The following is a 19,232-nucleotide window of genomic DNA, read 5'->3' on the forward strand; positions in this document are numbered from 1 at the left end:
AAGAGTTTATTCGTACTTATGTATATATGAAATTATGTGTATAGAAAAAAGTGTATTTATTATTTTTCTGCAATATAATAATAACAACAATAAATAGTACAAGTATTATAGTAGAGAATGAGAAATGTTTTTTTTTGTAGTAGTTGATTAAATCAACTTTAGGATTACCCTAGCTCTGTCGACTGAATCGGAATATGACAATTTAATAATAAATTTATTTGACTAATACCGAATTACAAATAAATTTTTAATAAGTTTTAACTGTACGTTATTGATATTTTTGAATTGATATATTGCAAAATTTTATAGAGAAAAGGGGCTGGATGGAAGGTAAAGCAAAATTTGACTTTTCTAAATTTTTTCGGAACTTTTCGCAGTATATAGTATTATATTGATGGAATTTAAAAACAATATTTGATTTTATAACGGGAAGGAAATTAACAGGTCGAGAAGATGGCAACTTAAAACACGTCTCACAACCTGTCCTCTCAGGTATGCCACCTAGTCGTTTTTGACCCAAAATCTCAGAATTGCACACAATATGATTATTGGCAGACGACAGAAAACTTTAAGCTTAATGGAATTTGTGCTGATTTAAATATACGATTACATATGTGGAAATCCTCGGTTCGTCATAAATCAAATTCAATTTAATTTCGGCAATTCCGAAATATCCAACTCATGATTACAACTCCAATGTTTTTTGTAAATTTATTAAAGCTGTTCAAGTTTTTATGTACAGTTTAATTCATGTATACATAATACAATATTTACATGATCTGTATCGTACAGTGTTACCATCGAAACTGTAAACATTTCTAAAAATTTTTTCACGCACTAAATATTCCAGCGACTCTATGATTTCAATTTTTGTAACAACTCTTTTTTTTTCGCCATTTTCTCATTCTACATTATAGAACATTATGCAATAATCTTCACATTCATGTATTTACACTGCGTTATAATGTATTATACAACATTATGTTATTCATGTTACATACATTGTATACATATACAATTTGTATATGGTATGAGAATTTTTTAACAGTCATCAAAAACTTTTTATTCACCGTATTTACGCAGAGAACATAAGAGGAAACAAAACATAAATGAAAAAAGAGCGAAAATAAAAATTGAAAACAAACCAAAAAACAACTGCAGAAAACTCAACCTCAAATAAGAAAAATAAAATTGAAAAAGAGTGAAGGGGGAGGGAGGGAGGGCGGGGTGGGAGAGGGCGAGATAAGAAATGAAAAAAGCAATTTTTTTTTTAATTTTTCTTTTTCTTGAAAAGCGGTCTGAATTTATAAAATTAGAAGAAGAAAAAAATATTGAAACTTTTTCGTTACTTCTACTAAGTGCACCCATATACAATTTTTAAACACATCAACACATATACACATTATTCGAAATATATACATATACACAATTTATACAATTGCATACATTATAGCTGAAGAACAGAAGGTAAAAAAAAAAAAGAATTGAAGGAAAAAAAAACAACCCAAGTATATTTAAAGGATAATAAAATTGTGCAAACAGGAGTCACTTAATACTTTGACATACCATAAGAAAAAGAAAAATGAAGAAAAACTTTTAAGAATAAGAATAAGTAAACCGTTTTGTAGATATACCTACAAAATATTATATATACATTATACGAGTAGAGTCATATATAAACTGTTATACTGCAAATTATATAAAATATCTATGTAAAATAATCAAGTAATTTTGTATATGTTTGTTTATTTGTGTACAGTGTTTGACAAAATAATGTTTACTTCTTTCCAACATTGTTACATAAATGACTACATACATATATGTATACGAATTTATAGAAACATTGTATAAAAGCGTGTTAATTTAAGTGAAATGAGAAATTAAGTTCAACACTTATTAATTTAATTTTTGGTGAAAAAAAAAAGAAAATTTTTTTGTAGCTATATTTTTGGTTTGGTGAAAGGGAAAACAACATAGTCAGGATAATATCCGCAAGAAATTATATTTATTATAGGAGGCAAATTAGAATTTATTATGTGTGTGTTTGGTTTGAATTGGTTTTTTTTTTTACATAGTTGTTATATGCAAATTTTTTCGTCCTTATATGGAGAATATTTTAAAATGTTTAAATTTTATTTCACATACATTTTTGAATTTATTATTTAAATCAAAGAGTGCGAGATTTATTAGCTAGCTTGTACTAAGAGCACTAAAATGTGTAAAAATTCCTAAGAAAAAACGATATAAAATTTCAATCATAATGAGAGACGGGAAATTTTGTTACAAAATGAAAAAAATTTAATGACATTGCATTCGACAAAATTTAAGTTGACAACAGTAATGTCAGCTTGACAACAGTAACATTCCAATTTTTTATATATCAATATTTTTCAGGGGGAAATTTGAAAAAAATTTCCCAAATTTGAGTTTTCTTTAAAAGAAACTTAACAATTTAATAAATTTATTGACTTTTATTATTTATTGTTATAGTTGTTGCTGGCATTTGCTGTAAATTTTTTTTTTCTTTAAAAGTTTCAATTCAAGGTTAAGACAGAGAATTATTTTAGTCAAAAACACTGTCTTTTCCCTCCTTGTTAAAAAATCCCACCTCTTTGTGGTAGTTTTTGGCAAATATTTTCTCATTTCTCTCACATAAAAGAATAAAGAGAAAAATTTGTTATGTCAAAAGTTCACATTACACGACACTTAACTAATACTATCGTGAGATGAATAACTTGATGGCTGAGTGTAAGATAAATTCATGTTTAACTTGAAAATTTTTAATGATCACACAGGAGCGCGGCACATTTGTGCTTTAATTAAAACCATATATAAAATAAACGAAAGAGGATTGGATAATTTATAGCACATTGTAAAATATTTTGTTTTCATTGAAAATTTATAAAAAATTTTTTTATTACTTACATAATTCTAGCCTTAAACATTTTAATTTAAATTTACTTTGTAATTATTGTTACTTTGGAAGTTATCATGGGAGTCGGTTGAGTGACTACGTAAATTTAATTCTTTCACATAAATTTTTGAAAACACACACTTTTAATTCACTCAAATTATAATAATTAGTTCGTATAACAGTTAACATATATAAATTGTTATATAAAAATAGCAATATTAAAATAAGTTTTAATGTAAAAAATTTTACTGAATTTTAATACAATATTGAGAATGTTAATATTAACTATTTAATATTTTAGACCCCTGAGATATATATATATAGATTTAATTAATTAATTGTTATATAAATAAACTTTAAGTATAATTAACGTTATTAGATAAGACAGAAATTATTCAGAACAGAACATCTATAACAACAGGGAGAACACGATTCAAATTTGTATTCAAAATTTAATTCAATTCCAAATATATTTAAAATGAAATTTTATCGATTGGCACTGTTATACAAATACAAATATTTAATATATTAAATTTATAGATACTGTTATACTCGTATCATATATTAATAAAATATTTAGTATATATATTAAGTGGCGTTAACTTGTTATTCTTCATATATTGTAGCTACTCTTGTTTAATTTGAAAAAATGAGAACAACACAAAATGCGGTCTGAGTATCATTTTTTTTTTCTCATTTTTCCCATTTTTTATTTACCTCCATATTTCGATTTTTTATGCTTTTAAATTTTTTTTTTATAATTTTTATTTTCGGTGTGTTGAACAAGTATAAAATAAAGTGCAATTTGTGCATACATACACAAACATATATAAATGCACATTAATTTGTGCATACATTATTCTTAAGAATAACTCAAGTTTAGTTATAAAAAATAAAATATTAGTATAGATTTTATAAAGAAATTGTAAAATTATATGTTATAATGTAAAATAGAACTGTTTTCTTTCCTTTATCCTTTTTCTAAAAAGATGAAAAAGAAAAAAAAAATGTAAAAAACGAATCATTTTACATTTAATCATTTCTGCTTCTTTGTACATATGCACACACTTATTATACAAGTACATACAATGTTAAAGAAGTACACAATGTATAGTGTGAATAGCATGTAACTTAAGTTCTTTTTGATGAATACAATGTTTCTCTTAATACTTGTATACATAGATACATACATATACATATGTATTTTGTATATTTTCATAATAATCCTTGTATGTTTATTTATATGGAAACATTATTTTTACTTTTTTTTATCAACACATGTACTTATAATTTTTTTCTTGCATAACATTATACAATTCATGTATTATGTAAGTACATTATTATGAATGTAAACTATATTTTTAAGATATAATGTTATAATAATAATTGTTATTATTGTTCTATATACAATGTAATTGTATATACATATGTGAATATAATTTAACAGTATAACCTAGTCACAACAAAATAATTATAATTTTGTCAGGAGAGGAATTCAAACTGAGAGGAAGAAACAGTTTATCGTTCATTTTGAGAAATTATACAGGAATTTCTAAGGGTATTTCTGTTGTGAAAATAACCTAAAATTATTAATAAAAATCTTATCGTATTTATAACCGATTAGGTTTTTCATATTTGCGGATCAAACAGTTACAGTTACTGTAAATTTAAGGAGAATATTTGTTAAATGGAGTTATATGTTTTGCGTTTTACCAAAAGTTTTTACCATAATCAGCGAAACGAATGAAATTTTCAGCGAATACAAATTTTTGATACTACACTCGGCGAATTCACTTAAATTTTAAACGAATAAGTTGTCGAATAAAAATTTTATATAACCAACTTGTTAATACTGAATACAAAATCACATATTTATGTAAGCATTAAAAGAAACTCTTTATGGTATGATAATTTAATTTTTAATGACTTGAATTGGCAACATTTTAAATTTTCGGCGAATGAAATTTATTCGTCGATCATGTGATTTGAAATATTGTTGAATTCGCCGAGTTCATTCGATTTGCTTTTAATCATTCGCAATCGTCGATCATTTTTAGAACTCCTATATGTTAAAGAAGGGAATTTAATAGGGAATTCTGTAGACTGTATGTATATTATCACTGAAATAAGACGAAATGAATTGTTTTATGAAATGAAATAAAGTTTTATGCAAAAAGAGATTGCATTTCTCCGCCTATATCCGCCTGTAATAATAATCTTTCTAAATTATAACATATTATCCGGTTAGCAATCAATCTATGTAGTTATACAGATTTTGTGGTACCGAAAATGAGCCATCATTTCACATCTTATCAACTATTAATTGAATTGGCTAGAAAAAAAAACTTTGCCATTCATACAATTAAAAAAAAAAAATTCGCTTAAATAACTTAAAAATTAATACCAAGGTTATACTGTTTAAAAGCACACACATGCACACACAAATATTATGTATAATAAAAAATAGTAGGAAAATTCAGTTTGGAAAAAATAAAATATTTTTAAAAATCATTGTTATTCTCATCAGAAATCGTTGATTTTTGTTAGCACACAACCATCAGTCATTCTTTAAGGAATTTTTCTTTCTCTCTTTATTTTTTTATTTGTTTGTTTGTTTGTCTCCCTCTCCTTCCTCCTCCTAACCATTTTCTACAAATTTTTATTTTATTATTTTTTTATTTTTTATGTTTTTTCTTATTTATTTTTATATGTTAAGAGCACCCAAGTTTTTTTTTATTTTATTTTCTTCTTTTTGTTTTATAGTGAACTCTTAGAAATTTTTCTTAGTTTCTTTATTTTTTTGTTCGTTTTTTGTTTTGGTTGTTTTTTCCCTTGTATCCTTTAATTCTTTGACTAATAGGTTTTCTTTTTGCTTACAAATTTTGTTTTTCTTTTCTACCTTCTTTATAATATGAGCGTCGTATATGAAGGGCACTTTAAGAAAAATAAGAAGAAAAAAAAAAATAAATAAATCAAAAAAGAAAAAGTTTAGGTAAGGGTGATGATGACGATGACTGTAATGCTCATTGATAATGATTGAAATTGATGATATAATAGTGATGATTGTATAGTGGTGTTATTGATGTTGTTGTTTTCTCTATGACTATAAAAATTATATAGAAAAAAACTAAAAAATTTTTAAAATAAAACTGTAGGTGTTTTTTATCCTTTTTATTTTTTTTTTTTGCTCACTGCACATTTACGATGGAATGGTTTGTTAAGTTGCTTGTTGGGGCTGATGAGAATCCTGTTAAGAAAAAAAACAAAGAAAAAGAAAATAAACTTTCTTTACAGTTTTTATTTTTTTTTTTTGTTTTCCTTTATTGAATTTTGTCATCATCTACTTATACACACATGTATAGGCACACATTCATGTTCACATACAAACTTACAATATGTGTATAGTCATTTTTTATAGTGCATATTTCAATCAAGAAGTATAAAGCATTAGCGCGACTCTCTACATAATATTTATTTTGCTATCTACTTATATATAAAAAAAAAAAAAAACAAGAAGAGGAGAAAAAAAACCATCATCAACACATATGTAAAAAAAAAAAACAATTATTATGTTCAAATGCATGTGTGTGTGTATATGTGTATGCGCTGTGTGTATATGAAATCGTTGAGTTTTTTTTTTCTTATTAAATTTCTAGAGTGGCATAATAGTAGCGAATAGAGAATGTTTTAAAATATAATGTATAAAATAAATATAGAGAGAAAAAAAATATAAAGATCAGAAGAAAATAATAAAGAGAACAAGAAAAAAAAACAAAAGTATTTTAAGAATTCAGTTTATACTTAATGCATAATGTTTTCATTATACAAAATATGTACGCATAGATTTTGTACCGGGTATTCTATCAGTTCTTTAACAAAAATTCAAAAAAAGGAATTTGTAATTCGATTGCCCCAAAACAAATTTGCAATTCGGATACCCCAAATTAAATTTGCAATCCGGGTACCCCAAAACAAATTTGCAATTCAGGTGCTCCAAAACAAAATTGCAATTCGGTTGCCTCAAATCGAATTAATGATTCGGATGTTCCAAAATAAATTTGTAACTCGGCTGCCCCAAAAAGAATTTGCAATTCAGCTACCTCAAATCGAATTAATAATACGAATGCCGAGCGAATTTGTATCTCGGCTCTCCCAAATCGAATCAATAATTTGGTTGCCTCAAATCAAATGAATAATTCAACTGCACTAAATCTAGCTTATAATTCGGCTAGCTGCGGGAACTAAAAGAGTAACAAAAAAGTTGAGAGTGACAATCGCCTATGTAAGTCAGTTCCTATCTTTCTGTACACTTAGTTTTACAAAATAGTATTTTGGAGAGGGGAGAGTAGAAGCTTAAGGCACAGTGACTGCAAGTCGTAACGCCAACAATTTTCAGTCAATTTGCAGCCGAATCAATATACGAACGGAAAACGAATAAAATGAATGTTGACTTTTTGAATTAAAAAATATTTGATTAAACCCAGTTCGAAATACTATTTGTGAATTAAAAAATTTTGTAAAGGACATCACAAAATTTCTCAATTCATCACATAGTACTTCGAAATGTGATAAATCACGATATACGGTAATGAAACACTCTATAACTCTATCCTTAAAAAAAAAACATGATTTCCATATGAGAATTATAATCGTAATCGTATAATGGCAGAAGAAGAAGCAAAAACACAAAAAAAATCGTATAAAATGGAATAAAATTATGTGCTTTGAATTAAGAATAAGGATATATGCATATTTAGAGCATTATACGAGTTATTATACTTAAAAAAATAAAAATTTTTTTATGTTTTACAAGGAGTACAGAAAAAAAAAGAAGACTTTTTTCTTGAGTCATGCTTTAAAAACGAAGAGAAAAAAAACTTCTATAATTTTTTTTTTTATTATCTTTGTTTTTAATGAAATTATTAAATTATCTAAGTTTATTCGCTAAAATAAATTTTCATTTAAATATACGAAAAAGATTTTTTAATGAAAATGAGAAAATTTTAATGGCATCTCAAATAAATTTTTTTTTTCTTAATCGAAATTAATGTGAAAACTTTATTTAATTTATTTTAAATGATTTTCAATCAATAATTTTATAAAATAAATTTATTTTCCATTTAATTGGGCTTTTATTGAACTATTTTCCAATTTTCATTCATAATTTCATGAAAATTTTGAATTATATCGTAACACACACAATACTGCATAACTCAAAATTTCTAAGATATTCAGGAAATGCTAAAAATTTTTTTAATTATATTATACATGTGAATTTAAATTGCTGGTGCTGCATCATCACTTTATGGAATTAGTTATAATGATTATCAATATAACGTGTACAATAATCCAGAAATGTTGTTACTACTGTCAAGCCCAAATTCTATTTCATTTAAAAACTGAATTTCGATGAATATTCTATTGTATGTGCAATGTAATACAATGATTGTACAATGCGTAAAATTTTACCAAGATGTGCTTGACATATATAGCTTAAATCTATTACTACTATTACAGAACTTCAAAATTATTTTAAGTAACTCAATTTTTAGTTGATTTTAAATCTTATTTGAAAAATTACCACAAAAAATTATATTAGTGTTTTTTTAAAAAACAAGAACTACTTATACTAAAACCCCGAATATACTATTTTATTCGAAATAAAGAAATAATTCACAAGAGAAAGCTGAACTAAGGCCACAATATGCAAAGTTTAAGTTTCTGCAATTCAACAATATGAATAAATTGGTAATTTTTAAAATCTGAAAATTATTCTTCGATTCTGAAATTAAAATATTACTATTATTTCTTGAGTTTTTTTAAACGAATTATTAAAAATAAAATATTCAAAACTTTAAGCCCACTCTCGGATACAATTAAAATCTTGTTTCATAGCTACTTTTTTTCAATTATTTCAGTGTTACTTTGTATAAGCGCGCCTGCCGTTCTTTTACCCGAAGCTTACCCAAAATTTTACTAATAATTTATATAATAAACCCCAGTATAATATAGAGAATTTAAACGGATTCAGATAAACTCCACACCAAAATTAAATTTGACAATATTTAAGAAACTATTTACGCTACAGTACTACAATAGAATCGCTTATATAATTGATTTTTTGTATATTAAACTAATATAGTATTCTCAAATTTTATAAATCTCTATACAAACCTCTATACTCTCTCCGGAAACTACAAATTCCAAAAATTGTCATAGAATCCCCAGAAAAACCTTAACCTTATACAAAATAATATTGTATAATAAAAAATAATTTGTAAACGACTAGAAAACTTAATTTATTTTTCTCTCAATTTTAATTATGTTACAAGCCACTTTCAGTATAACATTTTTAAATTTCCCTATATATACTTGCATAGTAAGGGGATATAGTGATAAACAACTTCTTTTCTCTAAAATATCATCCTCTATAATTATTAGCGATAAAAATAAATTTTTCACACTCATTTTTTCATATTAGATTTTATACGATATTAAAAAGTTTAATAGTTCAAAGTAATTATTTTTTGAATAATAATTAAAACAAAAATGAAACGAAAAAAAAAGAAATATTTCAAAATCGCCATAAAGAGAAAACCATAACAATTTCAATCTCATATTCTTATACATAAAAAAATTTCTCAATATGTTTTAATGTGGTATATTAATCCTTTTTTATATACTCTCATAAATTGTTAAATTATAAATAAATAAAATTTCTTCTTCTCGTATATTTTGTTCCTTCTCTTCATAATTTCAATTCTAAAAAAATAATCCCTCTTCTCTTCCCTCGCATCTCTTTTTTTCTAATCATTTGAAAACCGTTTATATTAATTACATATACCTCTAAAAATATAAGTTAATTATTCAATTTTTGTTGTTATTACTAAATTGCCGCAATTCCTCGAAAATTTTCGTATACAAAATTTACCAAAAAAAAAACAAATATTTTTCTCTCATATACTACAAAATATATACTTATCAAATTCATACCTTCATCAATTCTTTTAATTAAACAATTTCTGTTATACTTATATACGCGTATATTATATAATATATTAAGGGTGATTTCTGTGTGTATATAACAAATATTTTTTTATACATAAACTAATAAGTATTTGCTTATATCTTTTCATTCCCCCCCCCCTCTTTACTCCCGCTCAAATAAAGAAAAAAAGGTTTTTTTTATTTGATATACGTTTTATGGATTTGTACTCATATATGAGTTTAAAATGAGAAAACAAAATTAAAATCGCAAGAAAAACAAGAGAACTATAAAAACATTATAATATTAAAATTATAAGTATATATATACATACACACATTTATTAATATTATATTCAGACAAACTGTTATACTCATAAATATATACTCATTTAATATCGTATTAATAATAATAACTTATATAAATATAGAAAAAGCAATATAAATTATGATTATTTCCTGCTGTATATTTCCTTTTTAAACGTTTATAACTACTTTAAAAGCAACAACAAAAAAGAAACCAAAAATTAAAAAAAAAAAAGAGACAGAAAATAAAATCGTTATGCATATAACATTTAACAATATAATGCCAAATTTAAACTACAGACACTAAAAAAAAAAAATACAACCCTATAATTTCCTCTTCTTTTTTATCTCGGTCTCTGATCATTAAAAATGAAAAAAAAAAAATTCTATAAAACTTGAAATTTTATGAATGAATTGCCTTAAGTGCAAACATATACTTAACCGTCAACTTCTCGAACATTTTTTTTTGCTCCTTTTATTATTATTTTTATTATTGCTTTTTTATATATACATTTTTTGCTTTTATTCTTTTATACTTATTCTATTCATCGCCCATCGCCCATTGTTTCCCTTCTATTGGTTTGAACAAAAAAAAAAAAATTTGAAAAAAAAAAATTAAAAAATAATTCTACAAAGTACAAACCCCATGTGAAACGAAACAATAAACCAATAAAATAAAAAAGAAAAACAAAAAATAAGAAGGAGCAAAAGATTATAACAAAAAGAAAAATGAGAAAAACAAAACATAACGAAAATATTTTCAGGAAATAAGCTATATCTTTCTCACCAACTCCATTATTGTTATTATTATTATTATTAATAATCTCATTCTCCACATATATATCCTTTTGTCTCTCCACCTTACTTCACCATATCACTCCACTTTACTGCACCGTGTATATCTTCGAATTTGACATCACCATTACATACACACATAAACACCATAAACTTTTTTAATAAAACCATCCATTTATTTTTCTTCTGCTTGTTTGCTTATTATTTTATTTTTTTCGATTCTTTCAATATTATATGAGAATAATTTTTACTCAATTCTCAATTTATTTAAAAAAAAAAACAATTTTCGTTCTCATTGTTTAAAATGCACGCATACGTTTTCCACCATGAATAACAGAAAATGAATAAAAGAGAAAAATTTTTTAATCTCTTTTAAAGAGAAAATATTTTTATCATTTTTATTATAATAGTAAATATAGAAAATACTCGTTTTGAAATCGTCAATTTGATAAATTCTCAAACGAGAAATTTTCAGAGAATAAATATAAATGAATACATGGATAAGAAGAAAGCAAGAAAGGAATATAAAATCGTTAAAAAAATGAAGAAAAAATATTAAAAACAGAATTGAGAAAAGCGCCACTAATTCTACAATGAACATTTTATGGAGTACATGATATATATGTATATATATACATATACCATATATATATCACATAATATGTGCTTATATTATAATAGTTAATTCTAGTACTAGCTTTTGTTATAGTACACGTATATATATCAGTTATAATTTTTATGTTATTCATACTTTCTGGTATATAAGAGTAGAAAGCTAAATTTATTCTCATATATATGTATATACGAGAATCATATAATAACCATATAAATTTGAATAATAATATTAAAAAACTATAAGTATGTATGTATGAGTATATGTGTATAAATCTATAATAATATCGTTATATCGTTGTATAAGGCGGAACATGAAAACATTTTAACTTTTGTGGTTGCGGTGGGAAAATATGAGTCAAAAAAAAAATTTTAATTTTTTTCTGATTCTGATGTTGTTTTTTTTTATTGTTTTTATAAAATAAATTTAAGAAAAATAAGTCATTTTCCATTGCCCATATTTATACAGCTTATAAAAAAAAAAAAACGAATTATGGAATAAAAAACCAAGGAGACAAAAATGGAATGAGTAAAAAAAAGAATTTTTTTTTTCTCTTGGTTGGTTTTTTCTTGCTTTTTCTTTCGATTTTTCTTTTTGGCAGGATAATAGTTTTTCACAATAAAGTATTTTAGTAGAATAAATTACTATTTAATTTCGATGTATTAGCAATAACCCCTGAAAGTATGCAATTTTTTCATTTTTATTTTACATTCTTTTTTTAACATTTTTTATTAGAAGAAATGAAAAATTTTTTTATTATTATAAAAAAATTGTATTTAAAATCATTAGTATTAATTTTTATTTTAAATTTAATAATTTAAAAACTGCTATGAATTGTTTAAAAATTTTCAGGAATTCAGGATTTTCTTGGAATATTTACACATTAAATTTTTTGTCTATATTCACAGAACCTTTACATCTTATAAATATTCGAAATTAAAGAAGATTCAAATTTTTGGTCCTATATGGTCCATAAACTTTTCTTCTAAAAAATCAAGTAAATTGCTTCACACTGTTATACTTATTCTAGAGTATTAGTAATATATGTTATAAGAGCTTTCGAACTTCTGCAAATAAAATAATTTTTGACATTTTACTCTTCATCCTTGCCATAAACACAAAATAAATATGGTATTTATATTAATTTTTAAAATGACAAATAGACAGTCAAAAACTAATTATAAAAATAATATATTTAATCTTAATTTGAATTTATTTTTATTATAAAGAGAAAATTAAAATAAAATAGCAAATATTTTCCACTCAGAAGCGGCAATACTACAAAAAAAAAATCTTGAATTAATTATTTGTTTCTTCAAACCATTTTTCTTTTAATAAACGGGAATGTACCAAGTAAAATATTATGGAAAGCGTTGAATATACAATTTAAATTTTAAATATTATATATATATATGTTGGGGTACTGGACAGGGTGGAGGAAAGAGAGAGCGAGAGTAATGTAAAATCTGGTAAAAGAATAAAATAAGTCATGGAAATAAGTGAGCTGCCATGGGTATAAATTTTTTTTTTCCCATTTTGTCTACTTTTATTATTATTTCGGTTTTCATATTTCCCTAACAAGGATATTTTTATAATTTTAACGCCACAAAACTTTTTTATATTATTTTTTTCTGTTTATGTTTTTTTTTTCATTTGCATTATACTATCAAACCAAAATTCATTTGTTTTTTTTTCTCCATTTTATTTTATTATTGTTTTTTAATATTGTTTTTTTTTTTTTTTTGTGATGAAGACATGACAAGTTTTTCCTCTGTTTGTATACACAATTTTCGGGTTTTTCTTTTTTTTTGTTTTTTCTTCACATTTTTCATTTCTTCTTTCTCTATTCTCTACATTCAAAGTTTTTATTTACTTTCTTTTTTTTCCTGTTTTTCATGTTTCATTTTTGAGTTTTGTTCATTTGTTTTTCTTTCTCTTCAATTTTCTCTCTTCAACCCTACCTCTTTTTCCCTTGAGGTTAAATTTTTTTTTTGTGTTTAAAGAAGAAAATAGAATTTGTTATTGTGTTAAAATATGAGACATGTAAAACACAAAACAACGAACAGTTCAAAGAGAAATTGTATTACAAGAGAGCAAAAGTGAGTGAGAGAGAGAGAAAGAAGGTGAGGGGAAAGAGAATTGACATTTATATCAAGATGAGATTCATGCTACTGCTAAACAAAAAATGGTAGCAAAGAATTTTTTTTCTTGTTTTGTTCGATGCCAGTAAAAAATGACAAAAAAAAAATGAGACAAAAACCATTACCAATTGTCCCCATATCAAGAGAGGTGAATATATAACCATTTATTTTAAATTTTTTTTTTGTCTTTTTTTTATTTGTTTTGGTTGTTATTCCGATATTGTTTGTCGTCGACGTCGTCTTCGTCCTTGATAAGGGAATGAGGAAAAAATAATAACAATAAAAAACAACAACAACAGAAAATAATAATAAAATTATGAATAAAAGAAATAATAAAAAAGAAAAAAAATATAAAATAACTTTCATAACTGTTTAAGAATGCTATTATTTAGAATGTAATGTAACTGTATATTAGCGGAATATTATTGTTTTATGAATTTATGTATGTGCACATGTAAGGATATACAATTTTTTTTTGTGTATCAAATATGATGATGTATATAATGTGCAAGTACATATTTTATATACATGTAGAACAAAAAAAAAGAAATATATATTTTATGAAAATTTGTGTTAAATAGGTGTGTTAATGTGTGTATGGTATATATACGATGTTGATTTGTGTCGATTTATCCTGAGGTGAAAAAGGTTATAAAGTTTTTTTTTTGTGTCTTTTGGGGCACATTTTTTTCTTCTTATTATTATTATATTTTGTATAATAATATAATGTATTATATGGGGTGCAGAAATGTGTTATACAAGATGTTTTTAATATATATCTGTATTGAGAAAGTAGGAAAAAAAAATGAGTTAATGGTTTTTCTGGTGGGTAAGATTATTGGAAATTTGATACAAATATTTTTTGTTTTCACATACATTCATACATTATATATGAATATATTATTGCTTACACAAGTGTATATATGTATGTAGGGTATACATAAAATTTTTTTCTTTATAGGTACATAAAATGCATATTATACAATTGATATAATAAAAAATTACGGTTTTTATGGTAAATCATTTATTTGAAATATTTTTCCTTTTTTTTTAGTTCCCTTTCTTCTTCTTGTTGAATTAATAATTTTTTTATTATAATTTATAGGTATGATTGTGTGTATGTTTGTATTTGATTTTAAAAATATTTTCCTACGAATATTTTACTTTAATGTTATACGTATGAGAAATAATTCAAATTATTCAAAATATTTTGTTATACATATAAATAAATAAAAAGATCAAATTAATGTGATAATAAAATTGAAATTTTTGTTAATTAATTGAAAAAAAAAATGATTTATTAATTGATTTATTAATTTTTTTTTGTTTTTTTTTTTTTTGTCTTTTTAGGGTCCACCACCACAGGGCCCTCTGAAATTTACTATAGTGGATACATTAGAAAGAATTAAGGAGGAATTTAATTTTTTACAGGCACAGTATCATACGTAAGTATTTTTAACTAACATTAAGAATTTTATAATATTTTCACCTAATTTTCACCTAAAAGTATGCAATTTTTTTTTTTTTATAACAACTAATACCCAAGTTGAATTTGTAATTAGCAAAGAAGTAATTCAGAAAAATATTTTTTTTTTAACAAGTTTAAACGAATTTCAAGTTTTTAATATAATTGTAGTACTACATGACTTTATCGAATTCCTGAAAAATTTTAAAGAAGAAAACAGGATAGGTTTATTTTCTATTTTTTATTACTCTTAATAATTTCCCAGATCAGATCCACTTTCAACAAGTTTTTTTATATTTTCTTGGAAAAAAACTGTTTGTATGGGAGGTTTTGTCTTCAAAAAATATTCTTATCGTCGCCCCGAGCTTAATCTTAGTAAAAAAATCTTAGATTTAGCTCTTCCGAATTACTTTAAAGTTTTTTGCTACAATTCTTAATAAGCAATAAATTTTGTGAAATTTTTTAAAAAAAAGCTAAATTTTTTCCATAAAGTAAATTGCAATGTTTCATTTTCCAGTATTCTTTTTATTCCCTATAGCATACTTAATTAAGAGTAAATGTTGACTGAAAAATGTATTGTAATTTGTTTTTTCTCCTTTTTTTTTATTTTTACAGATTAAAATTAGAGTGTGAAAAATTAGCTAATGAAAAAACAGAAATGCAAAGGCATTACGTTATGGTAAGTTTTTATTATGATCTTAAAAAAGTTACTTTTAAAAATATTTATTATAATTATTACAAATAGCTATTATTTACTGTAATTTTTAGCCAAAAAGTTGTGGAATTTTCGAAGATCTTTAAATTTATTCCTAAAAGTATGAAAATTTTTTATAAATTTTTTCTTAGGACATGATACAAAAATATGTAACAAATTTCTAGTTGGTTAGTTTTATCTTTCATTCAATATTATCCTCCACTTTATAAATAGAATAAAAGTTTAAATGGCGCCCGAGCAGGGTCAATCGAGCACATGCCATAATAGCACATATTAAGTTACTGTTTAAATCTAATCTTCCATTATTTATTGAAGCAACAACACTTTTTCTTATTTAGAAAATTATTAAAATTTTTTTTGGAAAACTCACACATTTCACTTTTGAGGTAGTAGAAGTGCAGTAGAACATGTAGCCGTAATAAATAGCTGCAAATAACCAATGAGCATCCAATACTTAATAAATAATATTCATGAGTTTTCCGAAATTCTCATTTAAATTTTCTATGTGAAATATTATTTTCATACTACACGAATTACATAAATTGTTGAATGAACTTGTTTACATGTTATATACTCGCCCATTACAGTGTCAATATATATATATATATATATATATGCCTATATTATATATATATATATATTATAAAATGTAACAAATATATAATATTAAAAATATTATTGAAAAACAAATGAAAACAATACAATAAAAAAAATAAAATAAAATAAAAAATAAATTGTAAATTCATTATTAAGTGGTTTAATTTTGAGGTTTTTCAGTTATTTAATGAAATTAAGAGCTGAAAATTAATGAAATAACACGAATATAAGTATTGTTTTTTGTTCTTTTTTACAATAACAAAGGATTTCCTCTCTTTTTGTTTCATATTGTTTTTATAATATTTTCCATACACACATACATATGTACATGAAAACAAGCATAATTTTTTATTATATATATTTTATAAATATTATTATTATAATTTCTTTCCCACTTAATTTATTTACATGCTACATATGAGGTACATTATTTATATGTATATGTATATAGTTTCAAAGGTATTTTATATAATATGCATACACAGTCATCCTAAAAATTATTTGTACATATACAAATTTTTATGTATATTGCGTTCAATAATCAACTGTAATTTTGCAAAAAAGAATTTAATTCGAAATATATTACCAAATTAAAATCATGGAACAAATATAGTTAATCATTTATAATATTCAAATTGCAAGTATAAAATAATATCTTAAAAATTTTTTGTTTAAATTTGTGTAGTTATGCTGCAGTTGCTTAAGAAGTTGTATAATTTTATACAACAGAATAATACGGTCCTTATTCCGGACACTCCTTCTGGGAATCGCGTAAATTTAATCTAACCTAACTTAACCTAATTCTTTCTTTTCTATATTAATTTAATAATATGTTTGGAATATGATGAATTTTTTATATTTTTTGAAAAAATTGATTGGCGGCACATATGTGTGTATATCAGAATTTCCCTATGCACAAATAATTTTTGGAGTAACTGTATATAATAACGTATATGTACATTAATTGGTGATATTATTTTAAAAAAAATTTTTTTTTTTTTGTAAATTTTATCAAAAAAGAAAATTTTACCAAAAAGTTCATATGAAATAAAGGTATAAGTATAAAATGACTAAACGTTTTTTAATTGGTTACAAGATAATACAATTAATTATAATTTTAATGTTGAAATGTTGAAAATAATATTAAAAAACAAAAATATTTTAATTGTATTAAAAATATGAAACAAAAATTACCAATTAAAAAACATTCAACATTTTTGCATAAACACATTTACTTACACCAATGTTTATAAAAAGCAATAAATGAATGGGCAAAAAAAAATATTTAATTAATTATCTACATATAGTAACATTGTCATTATGCACAAATAATAATTGTTATACATAATGTATAAAAATTACATTGAATATAAATAGTAGCTATCCCTTTAAACGTACTTCTTATTGGCACACTGCCAAAATATTTTGGAAAAAAAAATTTTCCCTAATAGTTTCACAGTCTAATTAACAGTCGTCTGATGTTTACAAAACCTGTAGGCGGATAGTGTAACTACGGTACAGGACAGAGATCTTATATAGAAGGCATTATTTCTTAGTAAATATTTCCTCATAGTTGCCTTACTTTTCAAGTTATAGCTCTCCAAAAGTGTAAAAGAGATAGAATCAAGTTTCAATATTTAATTCTACTCAGTTCTAAACAAAAATCAAAACTTATGCTCTTAAATTAAATTAATTAAAAATAAAATTTAAAATTTTTAATTTTTTAAAAATATTTTTCTCTGAGAATTATAAGAATAACAACTGAATGATTTCAAATTTTTTTCTTTTTCACCAACAAAACGAAATTCTTGGGAATGAACACAATGAGTAGTGACAACCTTAAAGCAGGCAATAGTCAAATTCTTTTTCTAGAATAGGTGTGCACAGGTGGCGGTCATGTAAAACCCTGGAACTCGTATTCTTGTATATGGCCTTAATGTTATTTACAATTTTCCTGGGGATGCCCTTATAGTGTAATGCTTTATGTTTCATTTTAACAAATGATTGTTCGAAATCGACGAATTCATTGGTCGTTAAATTGGTCTATGATAATTCTAAGTGTGTTAGAGTGTTCTATGCAGCTTCTGTTCTAACGTAATTCGGCTGGCTCTTCTCCGAGTACTTTGTCTATTTTTTTTTCCATTCTGCTCATGATACTCAGCAACGGCACCTTATGTACCGCGCATCCCCAATTTGCGCAGCCTTGAAGATTGCCTTTCTTCGGCAGATTTATAAGTATCTTTTCTTTCAATTTGTTTTTTATTTTTTCTTCTTGCCAAACCTGCTCTATTATTCAATAGATCGCTTTTATTACTTAAAACTAATCCTATGTGTAAATAAAAGTTCAAGACTTACTTATAAATTGTTATAGAGAAATGTACTGTTTTACAAACCATAAATTAATAAATATAAATTAGCTGTACTTAAAATATGAATTGGTTCATTTGGATTTATGACGAAAATAGTTATATTAAAAATTGTAAAAGTGCCAATTAGATGACGACAATAAATTCAAACCAAAATTCATCAATCTAGTACTACAAAATAAAATTTTATATGTAATTCGATGACAGTCACTTTTTTAACATCAACTATTCGAAAAATATTTTTCATACTCTCACATTTAATTTCATTGGAAAAAACAAGTAGGTGAAAAATATACATAACTAAATTAAATTTAATGCGATAATTGTTTTCATTTT

At 24.1% G+C, this 19,232-nt stretch overlaps 1 protein-coding gene across 7 annotated transcripts in view; it reads left to right on the top strand.

The window, feature by feature from the left end:
* Positions 1-19,232, top strand: part of LOC129607982 (protein groucho) — a 124,983-nt gene that overhangs the window by 82,958 nt on the left and 22,793 nt on the right. For all 7 annotated transcript variants that reach the window (XM_055519264.1, XM_055519265.1, XM_055519270.1 and 4 more), the window contains 2 exons: positions 15,104-15,198; positions 15,834-15,897. In XM_055519264.1, the coding sequence (XP_055375239.1) occupies positions 15,104-15,198; positions 15,834-15,897 (159 nt within the window). The remainder of the gene's footprint in view (positions 1-15,103; positions 15,199-15,833; positions 15,898-19,232) is intronic.

This window comes from Condylostylus longicornis, unplaced genomic scaffold, assembly GCF_029603195.1.
Source record: "Condylostylus longicornis isolate FDR11 unplaced genomic scaffold, ASM2960319v2 ptg000030l, whole genome shotgun sequence".
Classification (NCBI taxonomy): Eukaryota; Metazoa; Arthropoda; class Insecta; order Diptera; family Dolichopodidae; genus Condylostylus; species Condylostylus longicornis.